Source organism: Pocillopora verrucosa, chromosome 4 (assembly GCF_036669915.1).
Source record: "Pocillopora verrucosa isolate sample1 chromosome 4, ASM3666991v2, whole genome shotgun sequence".
NCBI lineage: Eukaryota > Metazoa > Cnidaria > Anthozoa > Scleractinia > Pocilloporidae > Pocillopora > Pocillopora verrucosa.
In genome coordinates this window covers 20,531,802-20,544,013 of record NC_089315.1, presented here as the reverse complement: position 1 = coordinate 20,544,013, position 12,212 = coordinate 20,531,802, and the positions used below count along the sequence as shown (strand labels likewise).

General features: G+C 41.0%; 4 protein-coding genes across 4 annotated transcripts; all 4 read right to left on the bottom strand.

Moving 5' to 3' along the window:
* Window positions 1–5,586: 5,586 nt before the first annotated feature.
* LOC131773111 (uncharacterized) lies at window positions 5,587–6,354 on the bottom strand. The gene has a single exon (XM_059089083.2). The coding sequence runs from the start codon at window positions 6,352–6,354 to the stop codon at window positions 5,587–5,589; it is 768 nt and encodes a 255-aa protein (XP_058945066.2).
* A 174-nt stretch (window positions 6,355–6,528) lies between these two features.
* LOC131773110 (uncharacterized) lies at window positions 6,529–6,990 on the bottom strand. The gene has a single exon (XM_059089082.2). It carries the CDS (start codon window positions 6,988–6,990, stop codon window positions 6,529–6,531), a length of 462 nt encoding a protein of 153 aa, XP_058945065.2.
* A 22-nt stretch (window positions 6,991–7,012) lies between these two features.
* On the bottom strand, window positions 7,013–8,287 carry LOC131773109 (uncharacterized). Its single transcript, XM_059089080.2, has one exon. The coding sequence runs from the start codon at window positions 8,285–8,287 to the stop codon at window positions 7,013–7,015; it is 1,275 nt and encodes a 424-aa protein (XP_058945063.2).
* Window positions 8,288–8,554: 267 nt separating this feature from the next.
* Window positions 8,555–9,448, bottom strand: LOC136280367 (uncharacterized). Its single transcript, XM_066165376.1, has one exon. It carries the CDS (start codon window positions 9,446–9,448, stop codon window positions 8,555–8,557), a length of 894 nt encoding a protein of 297 aa, XP_066021473.1.
* Between the last annotated feature and the right edge of the window lie 2,764 nt (window positions 9,449–12,212).

Here is a 12,212-nt window from a genome sequence, read left to right as displayed (position 1 = left end):
TCTTGTTTAGCCAAGATTCCGAGACAAAACAGAGATCAATATTATTACTGCTCAGTTCAGCATACAAGGCTGGGGCAGCATCAGCTTTCACTAGAGAGCGAGCATTTATAACCATGCATTTCGGAACAACTTTAGGAGCAGTAGGAGTCTTTTCAATTTTCACTGAAATGAGCGATCGGGATAGATTTGTCGATTTATTTCGCATTGTCGTGTAACGCTTGTTGACGTTGCGTGACGGACGACGCGAAACAACAGTAGGAATATTTGAGAGCGAATTATTCCGCTTTTCCTTGACCCACTTGCCAGCTCTACAACCCCGATAAGCCGTTCGCCCTGACATTGTAAAGTAGCGGTATTGGGGCCAGGATTGATTTCGACATCCAATCCCATGGTTAGATCCACTGCAAAGGGACGAAAAAGGCTGACATATCCGTGCTTAGTCCAAACGCTAACTGGGCGAGATGAGAAGCTTGAGTTTCGTAGCTTGTGCGATAGAACATGGCTAACTTTAACCCTACCATGCGCTGAATAGCCTCTTAAATTGTAGAAAACGGGTTATTTCGAGTTAGTTCGAAAGCCCCAGCGAGAAAGGCAATAAAAAGTGCCGCCTTTCGTAACGTGGCCGCCATATTGGGCGCTAATTTACATATCGATTACCGTATTTCTTCACCTATCTGGGAGGTTTTTTTCACAAGAAACGGGCCTCGGCTTATAGCCGAGGGTTTGGAATTCAAAAACAAGTACAAATTTAGTGTTAATGCGACATGACCTTAAATTCCGTGACTGCGCGTGCAGCGCTCTTTACGTGACATGCTTTAAAATTGACATGACAACAACGTATTTCTGACCACCAATCAGATTCTTTGCTTCCCACGCATTAAAAGACGATCTCACTCGATTCGTCAAAAAATCTTTTCATTTCACATTACAAATGAAATGTTTGGTCTCTTTGCTGTGAAAACCACTCCATCGCTTGCTCGTCTAGTTCGGGACACTTGAGAGTGAAACGGCTCATTTTTGCACGTCTTGCAGACATCTTAAGCTTGCCAGAAAGAATAGTCGCCTGGTCTCGTCTCCAACGTCACACCATGGACTCGCTAAGTCCATAATCTCAAGCGATTTCCGAGCTGTTTTCTACAGCTTCAGCCTCCGCGACAACTTTTATCCTGATAGCCACAGTATACGAAGAGCGGCGTGCTTTTGGCATGATGAGAAAAATAACAGTGACGAAAGAGATACTCGATTGAAACGTTAGTCAGTTTACAGTAACTGAGAGTATTATTGTGTTTCTACAGTTGCGTAGTAGTATTTATATCTTCACTGACTCCCTATTTTTTCTTTTGTAGAAAGTAACATATTGTAATATTGTCAACTCAACATAAACAAAAATCTTCATACAGGGTAAATATTCATTTGTGTTGGTATAAATTATTGCATGACTAGCTTATGATATACATAGGGTAGGGGGAAACAACGTAAAACCTGGGCCCCTGGCAAAAAGTAATCCCCAAGCGTAATCAAATAACCGAAACAGCTTACTGGTAGTATAAAATCAAAATAAACAAGATAAGAGTGTTAGTTTTTTGACAAATTGTAGTGATTTATGCCAATAAACGGTGGCGACAAGTAGACACACCATGTACATTTCATAGTCGCTAGCAAGTAAATTTTGCTGGACTTTGAGTTCATCTCACGATAGAACAACACAAATACAGGAAATTTTAACAGTAACTTTATAGCCATCCTTTTGTCTTTTAAAAGCTAGAAGCTCAGTAGATTCTGTCATATCGGTCATTGTTATAACTGTCTTTGTTTTGATGCTACTTTTCTACATAGAAAAAGTATGTCGGACAAAAATATTCACCAAAAAATAAATATTTCTTTGCCAGCTGACAGAGGATTAAGTTTAGATGATAAAACAAAGGATTATGTTGACAGAAATATCGGAGGTCAAGTAAATTCGTTACATGAGGTCACACAACTCGGGTAATATTCACGATGAAAATTGGCATATTTGAGCGGTCGAACGAAAAAAATATTTTCTCGAAAGCTAAAATATATTTTCACCAAAAAAACTACACCACAATTATTAGGACCTATTGGGTTACAAAACATGAAAGTAGGAGAGAAAACAAATTTTGGGGACTTGCCGCTGTTTGCCTGATGCATGTTGACATTAGCTCTTAAGGTTTCTACTAATTTGGTAATTTTAACGAGTTGAAATGATCAAGCTTTTTTGTACATTTTGTCCAGTTGCAACAAATAAGATGGCTACTTTGTGCACTTTGTTTACATGAACCGTTTGAATCATCTTGATTGTTATAACCGGTTGATCCAATTCTGTTAATTTGTGCATTTTGCCCAGATGAACCGTTGCAGCTGATTTGACCATTTCAATGAGTTGAAACAATTCAGCAATTTTGTGCACTTTGTTCACATGAACCGTTTCTAGCTATCGTGACCATTTTAATGAGTAAAACCAATTGAGCTAGTTTGTGCAATTTGTTCCCGTGAACTGAATTAGCTTATTCAATCATTTTATTTAGTTAAGACAACTCAACAACGCTGTGCATTTTCTTCAGATGAACCGTTTTTAGCGAATCTGGCCATTTTAACGAGTTGGATCAATTCGTCCAGTTTGTGTATTTTTTCCAGTTCAACTGTCCCAGCTTGCTTGAATGTTCAACAAAGTGAACCAACTTGTTTAGTTAAGGCGCTTAGTCCATATGTATCCTTTGAGCTTATTCAAGTAATTCAACTAATTGAACTGATGCAGCTGCTTTGTGCATCTCGTCCAGATGAACTGTTTCGGCTAATTGACGATTTTAACGAGCTAAACTAAATCAGCTACTTTGTGCATTTATTTCGCACTATCCATCTTAGCTGGTTTAACCGTTTAAACAATGTAATATTGCCGAAAGTAGCTAAAAAATGTTGTTTGCGATGAGATCAAGCTCAAAACAGTCCAATTTAGCTGCAAAGAAACAAACACTTTTGGTGCGAGAAAGATAGAGACAAAACAGCGTAATTAGTTGCAGACGGCTGTAAAATCTTTTTTCGGTGCGATAAAGCTAAAAACACTATAAATTCACCGATAAACAACCTTTTAGCTAATTTTGAGCAATCTTATCAGTTCAACTAATTCAGCTAGTTTCTGCGTATTGTCTAATTTTACTGTTTTAGCCATTTTGGTCGTTGTAACAAGCTACACCAATTAAGCTAGTTTGTGCATTCTGTTCGGTTCAAGCTAGGTTGATCACTTTTAACGGGTCAGCGAATTCAGCTACTTTGTGTGTTTTGTCCAATTTCATTGTTATAGCCAGTTTGATCGTTTTAAGCAGCTGCACCAATTCAGCTAATTTGAGCATTTTGACCCATTTCGCTGTTTTAGCCAACTTTGTCTTTTTGGCCAGCTCGACCAATTCAGCTAGTTTGTCCATTTTACCCCCGTAGTTGTTAGAGTCGCTCCTGTTGCATGTCCTGTGGGACGCCTCCTTCTCTCCAACACTGGCATACGGTGTTATGCAATTCTAAAGTAAAAGGGCTCATTATCTGCAATGGCTCTACCAACTTTTGAATAACAAGAAAAGCATTGAAATGGTGATGAGAAAGCAGAAAGTTTCGAAGTCTAAACAAAAGATGGGTGAGCTGAGTTTCAGTCAAATATCATGACATTTGGGATGTAATTTCGACACCAAATAAATAGTTTTACATGGTTTTACAAGCAGAGGATTTCACATGAAGACCATTTCAGCCATTTGTGCCCTTTATAAGTAGTAGGAAATATAAAAATGCTTACATGTGTCACATTGAAGCCCTGTGAGATCACAAATGTGATTTATTTCTTCTCTGTTTTAGGTGGTCATTATCCATAATTTTTGGAAGTCGATGCTGATGGGAAACAAAAAATGTTTACAGTTATTTCTTCTCTTAAACATTTTGATATTTAGCTACCAAATAATCTTGGTACTGAAGATCACTGCATCCTTTAATAAAAATTTCCTCCTGATTGCTTCGTCAACTTAAATGCATAATGTATTACAACTTGTTATTTGTGGGATTCACAAGTAAACTAGAAATACCTGAAGAGGGTAATGATGTACTTAATGTATTTTGTTACTTAATGTATTTTTTATTTTTGTACAAAGTTTGCCTTGCCACAATCTACCTGAAGGTGATTTTAATATGTTAGTAAGACTTGCGCAGCCCAGTTAAAATGTTTTTGAGTAGTAGGCGATCTGCCTGTATTAATTATAGCTTGCAGAGGCCAAACCTCTTTCTAAAAAGCAGTCTGAAAAGTGTGAAGTCAGCGGAAGATACTTCATCGTAGGCGGCCAAATTGCAGGCTGCCGGCCCACTTTGAGTCAGTAGTAAAAATCCAAATTTGCTATTTTAACTAATTTTAATGCCATTTTTCTCTCAAGCATTTTTTTCAGTCCAGTCAAAACGTTCTTGAGAAATAGGCAAAGCTGGCTATAGTAATAGGAAGTAGAGGCGAAACCTCGTTCAGACTATAAGTCTAACAAGTGTCAAGAAAGAAGCAGATATTTTGTTCTAGGCAGCCAAATCCCCAGCTTCCGGCACATTTTGACTAGGCTATTTGTTATAGCTCCTAAGTAATCTTACTATTAAAGATTACTGCATTCCTTTCCAATAATTTGCCGCTGATTGATTCGGCAAATTCATTGAATGTATGCTGTAAATAGCTTGAGATTTGTGTGACTTCCGTTGAACGAAACAAAATGCACAAACAAGCTGCAATGGTCTAACTATACAATCTGCAATGTTTAGCTTGATTGGTTCGATTGGTTCAAATGATCAACAGAGTAAAAACAGTCAAACTAAAGAAAATACACCAGGTGGCTAAATTAGTTTGTCAAAATGGTCAAACTAGCTAATTACCATAAAGTTCGTAATCAGTACTCTGCATTTCATAAATCTGCACGTGTGAATTATTATTCAAGGCTAATTGATCAGTGTGCGGGTGACTCTCGCAAGTTATTTCGTGTGGTTAATTATTTGTGTAGGGAACCACTTGAGACGACTCTTCCAAAGCACACTGACCCACAAAGCTAGCAAACGAATTTTGCACCTTCTTCCTCAAAAAAATTGAATTCGTAAAGGAAAATCTTGAGAAGTTTCAAGTTCAAGAACCTCGACTCATTCCTGTTACTCCTAAGGAAAATCTGGAGAGTTTTTCCGCGCTATCCATCGGTGAAGTGTCTAAGATTATTCAAGAATCCTCCAATGCCTCTTATCGGCTGGATCCTGTTCCTACATGGCTACCGAAGTCCTTGTATAAAACGTATACAACAGGACAACTTCGACTGTATTCCAGAATAACAATATACAAGACAGCTCTCACGCATTCCTTTTCATTTTCCTTTTTTGAGTTTTCATCAAGAGTTTAAAGTTCAATTCGTGGGGGGTAAGAAACATACAAAAATCCACGTGACACTCTCGGTCCAGTTTTCAACACACTCCCCCGCGTTGATTGATATCATCAATCAAAGTTCAGAGTTCAAAGTTCAATTAATCTTACGAATACAAATCATAACATGACAGAGTCAACTTAATAAATCTATCTTAATCAGAATTCACGACAGCAACTGGGACATCCTCGTCCCTCACTACTCTAACAGGAACATTTGCCGCTTGGGGCACAGGATTGGCAGCTTCAGTGTCCAACTTCACTTCCAAAGGATAGAGCCTCTGCAATGGGCGTCTCCATTCTGCAGTTGGTGAATTACCAGACTTAACTCTTACTACTGCACTTCGAACTCGACCATCTCCTCCTGGAAGTAATGGTTCGATCTTTCCAAGGCGCCACAGCTGTCTCGGGATCTTATTGTCATGTAGATACACAATATCTCCCACTTGCACTTTACTGAGAGAGTGTGCTCTCTTAGAATAGCGATGGTATTCTCTAAGTTGTGTGAGATATTCTGACCGCCATCGGTTCCAGAAGTGATCCAGAATTCGCTGTAAGAATTTTGCTCTTCTTGTTAGTGTTTCCTCGGTTTGACCAACTTCATCCGACGAGCTCTTTGATGGTACTGACAAAATTCTGCGGCCCACAATCAGGTGTGAAGGTGTTAATGGTTCCTCCATTTCATCGAAGACATATGTCAAGGGTCGTGAGTTCAAGGCCGCTTCGACTTCCACAAGGACAGTAGATAGCTTATCATAGTTTAACCGAGCATTTCGTATACACTTCTTCAAACTCAACTTGACCGATTTTACCAGCCGTTCAAAAAACCCACCCCACCAAGGGGCTGCTTCAACGTTGAACTTCCACTGTGTGCCATCACGCTGACACGGCCTGCACTCTTGAATCCTTAAAAGTTTTCCCATTGTCACTGACAATCAAGACGGGAATTCCTCTTCTTCCTTAAAGCGAGCAAGGGCTCTGATAAAACTCTCTGCACTTAGATTTGGAACAAGTTCCAGATGAACAGCTCGGGTTGCGGCGCACGTGAACAAAGCTATGTAGACCTTATTCATATCTCCCTTCTTTGCAAATACATCCTAGACATATATGGGCCCTGCGAAGTCCACTCCAACACGTGTAAATGCAAACTCATCACTCAACCGAAATTCAGGAAGAGGAGGGGGAAGAGGAACTGCATAGCTCCTCCCCTGTAACTTCTTACAAACAGAACAGTTTCCGATCGCAGTTTTCACAGTTTGCCTCCCTTTCGTCACCCAGAATCTTGATCTTAGTTCTGTGAGTGTATCCCTCACACCATTGTGAAGAACCTTGAAGTGACAGTCATTGATAACCAGGTTGGTGAATCGTGAACATCTTGAAAGGAATATCGGAAAACGAGCATCATATGGAATCGGGGCATTTTTAAGACGACCACCACACCTCAAGATTCCCTTGTCATCCGTAAACGGTGATAACGAGACCTTGACCTGGTCAAAGTTCTTGTCATTGTAGACGGATCTCTGCACCTCCTTGATCCAAAGTTCTCTTGCTTGATCCATCTCTTCTTGCGTTACTTCTCCATCAATCAATTCCTTCTTCCTTTTTTTTTTGCTTGAGATTAGAGACAAATGGCAAAACATATGCGGTGACTCGCATCAGTCTTTGAAGACTACTGAACTTTTCCAAGGGAATGATGCAATCAAGATTTAGCCGATTTTCTGAAGTCGCCTCTCCAGAGGCAGTGTTCACAAGAACTGAACTGTCATGCTGTTTCTTACTGTTGTTACAGCTTCCCTTCTTCAGTTCTAGGCGAGGATCTGAATCATTACTTGTGACTTCAACAGAGTTCATTTTAAGACTTGGCCACTGCTCCTTCTCACCCCTAAGAAACTCAGGGCCACTCCACCACAACTGATTGGTGATCAATTTCGAGGTCATTGACCCACGTGAACAGATGTCAGCTGGATTGGATTCCGTGGGGCAATAATTCCACTGAGCTGGCTTTGTAAGTCGACGGATCTCAACCACTCTGTTTTGAATGAATTGCTTGAATTCTCTACTTACACCCCAAATCCACCACAGAGCAATTTTAGAATCTAACCAGCAATGTACAGAATCAACTTTCAATGTTCCGTCAAATGCTGTCAACACCGTATTGACTAATCGGGCCAGAATGAGAGCGCCTACTAACTCCAGTCGAGGTATGCTTTCTCCATTCATCGGGGCAACTCTGGTTTTTGATGACACAAGCTGGGTGAAGACAGTTCCAGTGACTGTTTCGACGCGTAAATACACAACTGCTCCATAGGCCTTCTCACTTACACCCCCAAAACCATGGAGTTGAACACTTTGCAAATCTGCTTTTGACCAACCATGGAAGTAGTGTCTCTTCAGTTGTACCATTCCCACCTGCTTAGCATCTTGAACAAGCTTTAACCACTGTTCATGGATAAATGAATCCACAGGGTCATCCCAACCAACCCCTGTCTTGCAAATAGATTGAAAGATGATCTTCAGTGGAATGATGACTGGACTCAGTAGTCCCAGGGGGTCATACAGCTTGCTTGTTGCACCAAGAATAGCTCTCTTCGTAACCAGACAAGTATTGTCAGTTTCTAGTGAAGAGGTCAGATCCAAGAGCAACAAATCTTTCTCCCTATCCCAACCAACTCCAAGTACTTTGAGTTTTGATGTGGTGGAGTTCTTCGCTGTCTCAAACAGAGAACTTGAGTAGGTTTCATCTTCCTCTTGAATCGGGTGTTCCTTAACAAAACTGCTTGAAACTTGATGAGGCCGACTTTCAGATTGTTCAATTCTTTCCTGCAGGACTTTGGAGTTGGAGACCCACTTTCGCATATTGAAGCCGCCATTCTTGAAAGATGACTTCAGATTCTCATATATCTCGAGAACTGAATTATCGGAATCATCTCCACTAACAAAGTCATCCACGTACAAACTTTTCAGAATTCTCTCAGCAAACTCTCTGGGGATGTCAGCAGAAGATAAATGATGACAAATTGTTGCGTTTAATAAGAAGGGACTTGAGGAGACACCAAATGCAACTCTTGCAAATCGATACACTTGGAGTTTCGGGCGACTGCTTGTGATATCGTCAATCCACAGTTAACGAAGATAGTCACGATCTCTTGGGTGAACTGAAACATTTAAGAAGGCTTTCTCAATGTCTCCTATGAGGGCTACCTTGTGAGCCCGGAACCTCAGGAGGACGTCATAAATGAAAGGAGACAGTGGGGGACCAGCATACAGACAGTCATTAAGGCTTGGTGTGTTCCTTTCTGATCGAGCACTGGCGTCATAAGCAATACGCAGTTTAGTAGTGTCCTTGTCGACACGGATCACTTCATGATGAGGAAGGTAATGTACCTTGCCCACACCATTATTAGTACCTTGCTCCACTGGTTCCACGATTCCCTGTTTTTCCTGATCTCGGATGACGTCATCATAGTGCTTTAACACCTCAGGCTTCAAATTCAGACGCTTCAGCAGTGAAACTAGCCTTGACTTGCACAATGCAAAATTATCTGGAAGCAGCTCATGGTCTTCCTTGAAGGGTAGCTGTACTTGATATCTTCCCTCCGTAAATTCAACTTTGCTAACAAACTTGTCATACAGAGACAAACTGTCATTTCGAATCCCAAGTGATTCATAGTCCCAGAATTTTCCAAGTTCAAAGGCAATTTCATCCCGATTGACCACACTCGCTTCCACTTTCAGAACATGTGTTGCAGTAAGATTCACTGTGTTACCATTGTCATTGTGAGACATAATCATGATGGGGCCAGAGAAGACATATCCTAGTTTGGTGGCAAGAGCAACAGGTTCCCACGGTGCTCCTCTCACTATGGTTCCTTCGACCAATGACCAATAATGATCAGCACCAATGAGAATACTGCTAGGCAGATCTCCTCTACCACACCTGTCGGCTAAAGAGAGGCCGTGCAGATGTTCACAGCTAGACTGAGCGAGTTCTGTGGGTTGTTGGGTCAGGGGCCACATATGACTGGTACCACATAGGCTTGTATGTAGACAATTGCATCACACATGGTTTTGATACCCATTTGAACAATTTCGCATGTTCGTAGTCTGGCATCAGACTCACCAAAAGTTTCTATCAGAAGTGACTCTCTACCAATCACTGGTAACTTCAGTCTGTCTTTAAGGTTCTTAGTTATGTAAGATCTCTGACTGCATGAGTCAAATACCAGGCGAACACTTAGGGAAGAAAGTGTCATTATCTGGACGCACAACTTAAGCGGTTGCCGTCTGCAACAACACAGACCCTCTAGACTGATCCACATACATACTGGCAGATACACTGGCCACATTATCTTGATCTTGCCCACCCAGGGTTGATTGAGAATCACCACAAATTGCTACATGGTGAGCTCCTTGACATTTAAGACATTTCATATGAGCTTGACAGTTACGTGCCAAATGCCCTTGCTTGAGACAAAGAAACACTTGCCTTTCTTTTTAAGAACTTCCTTTCTAGATTCAGCACTTGTGACAACATTACACTTAGAACTTTGATGGTTTTGATTGCAAAATGAACACCAAACACGAGAAGACTGCTTATCCTTAGAACTGCCAATGTACAAAGCTGATGTAGAAAGTGGCAACTCACCTCTCTGATTTGAGGATCTGAACTCTTTGTTGTTGACAAGACATTGTTCTCTCAGTTTTTCTTCCACGGAAGACAGATTTGGGTTCTTGTGAACCGCAGACTCGAAAGATTCCCAGAAAGGATACCAATGCATGGGATTTCCGTGGAATTTCTTCAGCTCAAGCTTGGGTAACTTTGCATGAGTGAAAGCTTTCGAAACGTGACCTTGAGAAGTTCCCACGCTTTCGGGAGAAACAGGTTGCACCACGGAAGGGGATTTCTGGCTCTTTCCCTTACTTTCTTGAGCTTACAAAACAGATTCTAACTCTACTATACACTCCTGAATGGAGCTCATTAGCTCACAGCTCTCACAGACTTCGGTATCAATAACTTCAACGTCATCCACCAGATCCACAATTTCGCGGTCGAGCGATTGAAGCTCCGAATACTTCGTTTCAAGAGCGGTTCGAAGAAATTTCAGCCTTTTCACTTCGACGAGATTACCTTCAGCGATTAACCCTTTAGCATCATCACCAAACGTATAAAACGTATACAACAGGACAACTTCGAATAAAGACTGTATTCCAGAATAACAATATACAGGACAGCTCTCACGCATTCCTTTTCATTTTCCTTTTTTGAGTTTTCATCAAGAGTTTAAAGTTCAATTCGTTGGGGTAAGAAACATACAAAAATCCACGTGACACTCTCGGTCCAGTTTTCAACATTCCTGTCTTGATGTACCAGCGCCCCCTATCACTGAGATGGTAAATCTCTTTCTTCTCAGTGGTCACGTTCCAGAAAATTGGAGAACCGCTGTTGTCTTTCCTCTACTGAAAAAACCTGGACTTGATTTGGTCGATAAAAATTTCCGTCCAGTCAATAATCTTCCATTCCTTTCCAAGGTAGTGGAAAAGGCTGCACTTCAACAACTTCTCTTCCACTGTGAAATTCCAGTCCGGCCTCCGTAAGTATCACTCGACAGAAACTGCTCTATTAAAGGCTCAGAACGACATCTTAATGAGTAGGGATAATAAAGCAGTGATACTTCTCGTACTTTTGGCCCTTAGTGCTGCTTTTGACACCATTGAACATTCCATTCTTCTGAATGTCTTGCAACAGGATTTTGGAGTCGTCGGGACTGCTTTAAATTGGTTCGACTCATTTCTGTCCGGTCGCAAACAACGTATACTTGTTGGTGATAAGACTTCTGATGACTTTAATCTGAACTGTGGGGTAGGAACCAGGGTAGTTGTATGGGGCCTATTTTATTCACTCTCTACGTCTCCCGCCTCTTCAACATTATTTCTCAGCATCTCCCTTCCGTCCATAGTTATGCTGACGACACCCAGATTTACCTGTCCTTCCGACCTTGCACTATCCATTCCGAAATTAACGCTGTCCCCGCGATTGAGATGTGCATTGCTGATGTTCGTTCTCAGCTTAATGCTAATCGTTTAATGATAAACGACGCAAAAACTGAGTTTCTAACTATTGGCACCCGCCAACAACTTGAAAAAACATCTATTGAATCTATTATTATTGGTGACACCCTCATTAAACCTGTAGAAATCGTCCGGAACCTTTGGTCCTGGTTCGATGCCTATATGCGAATGAACGTTCATATAGGCAAGATTTGTAGCAGGGCTTTTTATAGACTATACAACATAAGACAGATCAGAAAATTCCTTACTGTTCAATAGAATAAGACACTACTCCACACTTTTATATCCTCACACCTTGATTACTGTGACGCATTTCTCTTCGGTCTACCGAAATATCAACTCGATCGCTTACAGAAAGTTAAGAATGCTGCGGTTAGAGTGATTTTTCAGATTTCAAAATTTGATCATATCACACCTGCACTTATCGACCTACATTGGCTCCCAGTAACGTTCAGAGTTTAGTTTAAACTGCTCCTCTTTGTTTACAAGTCATTACACAACCAAAGTCCTCCCTACCTTAAAGATCTTTTGTCCCTGAAACCAGCTACTAATTATGCTCTTCGCTCGTCTGCTCATCTCTTCTGTTCGTTCCAAAAGGCAACTGCTCTTCACTTGGGGACTGGGCCTTTGCTCATGCTGCAGCTATTTTACGGAGCTCGCTGCCATTAAATATAAGAACATGTAGTGGCCTCGCCATTTTTAAAAAGCAACT

Coding starts and splice junctions, on each gene's coding strand:
- LOC131773111 (XM_059089083.2), bottom strand. CDS start 6,354: ATGGGAAAACTTTTAAGGATTCAAGAGTGCAGGCCGTGTCAGCGTGAT.
- LOC131773110 (XM_059089082.2), bottom strand. CDS start 6,990: ATGGATCAAGCAAGAGAACTTTGGATCAAGGAGGTGCAGAGATCCGTC.
- LOC131773109 (XM_059089080.2), bottom strand. CDS start 8,287: ATGCGAAAGTGGGTCTCCAACTCCAAAGTCCTGCAGGAAAGAATTGAA.
- LOC136280367 (XM_066165376.1), bottom strand. CDS start 9,448: ATGTGGCCCCTGACCCAACAACCCACAGAACTCGCTCAGTCTAGCTGT.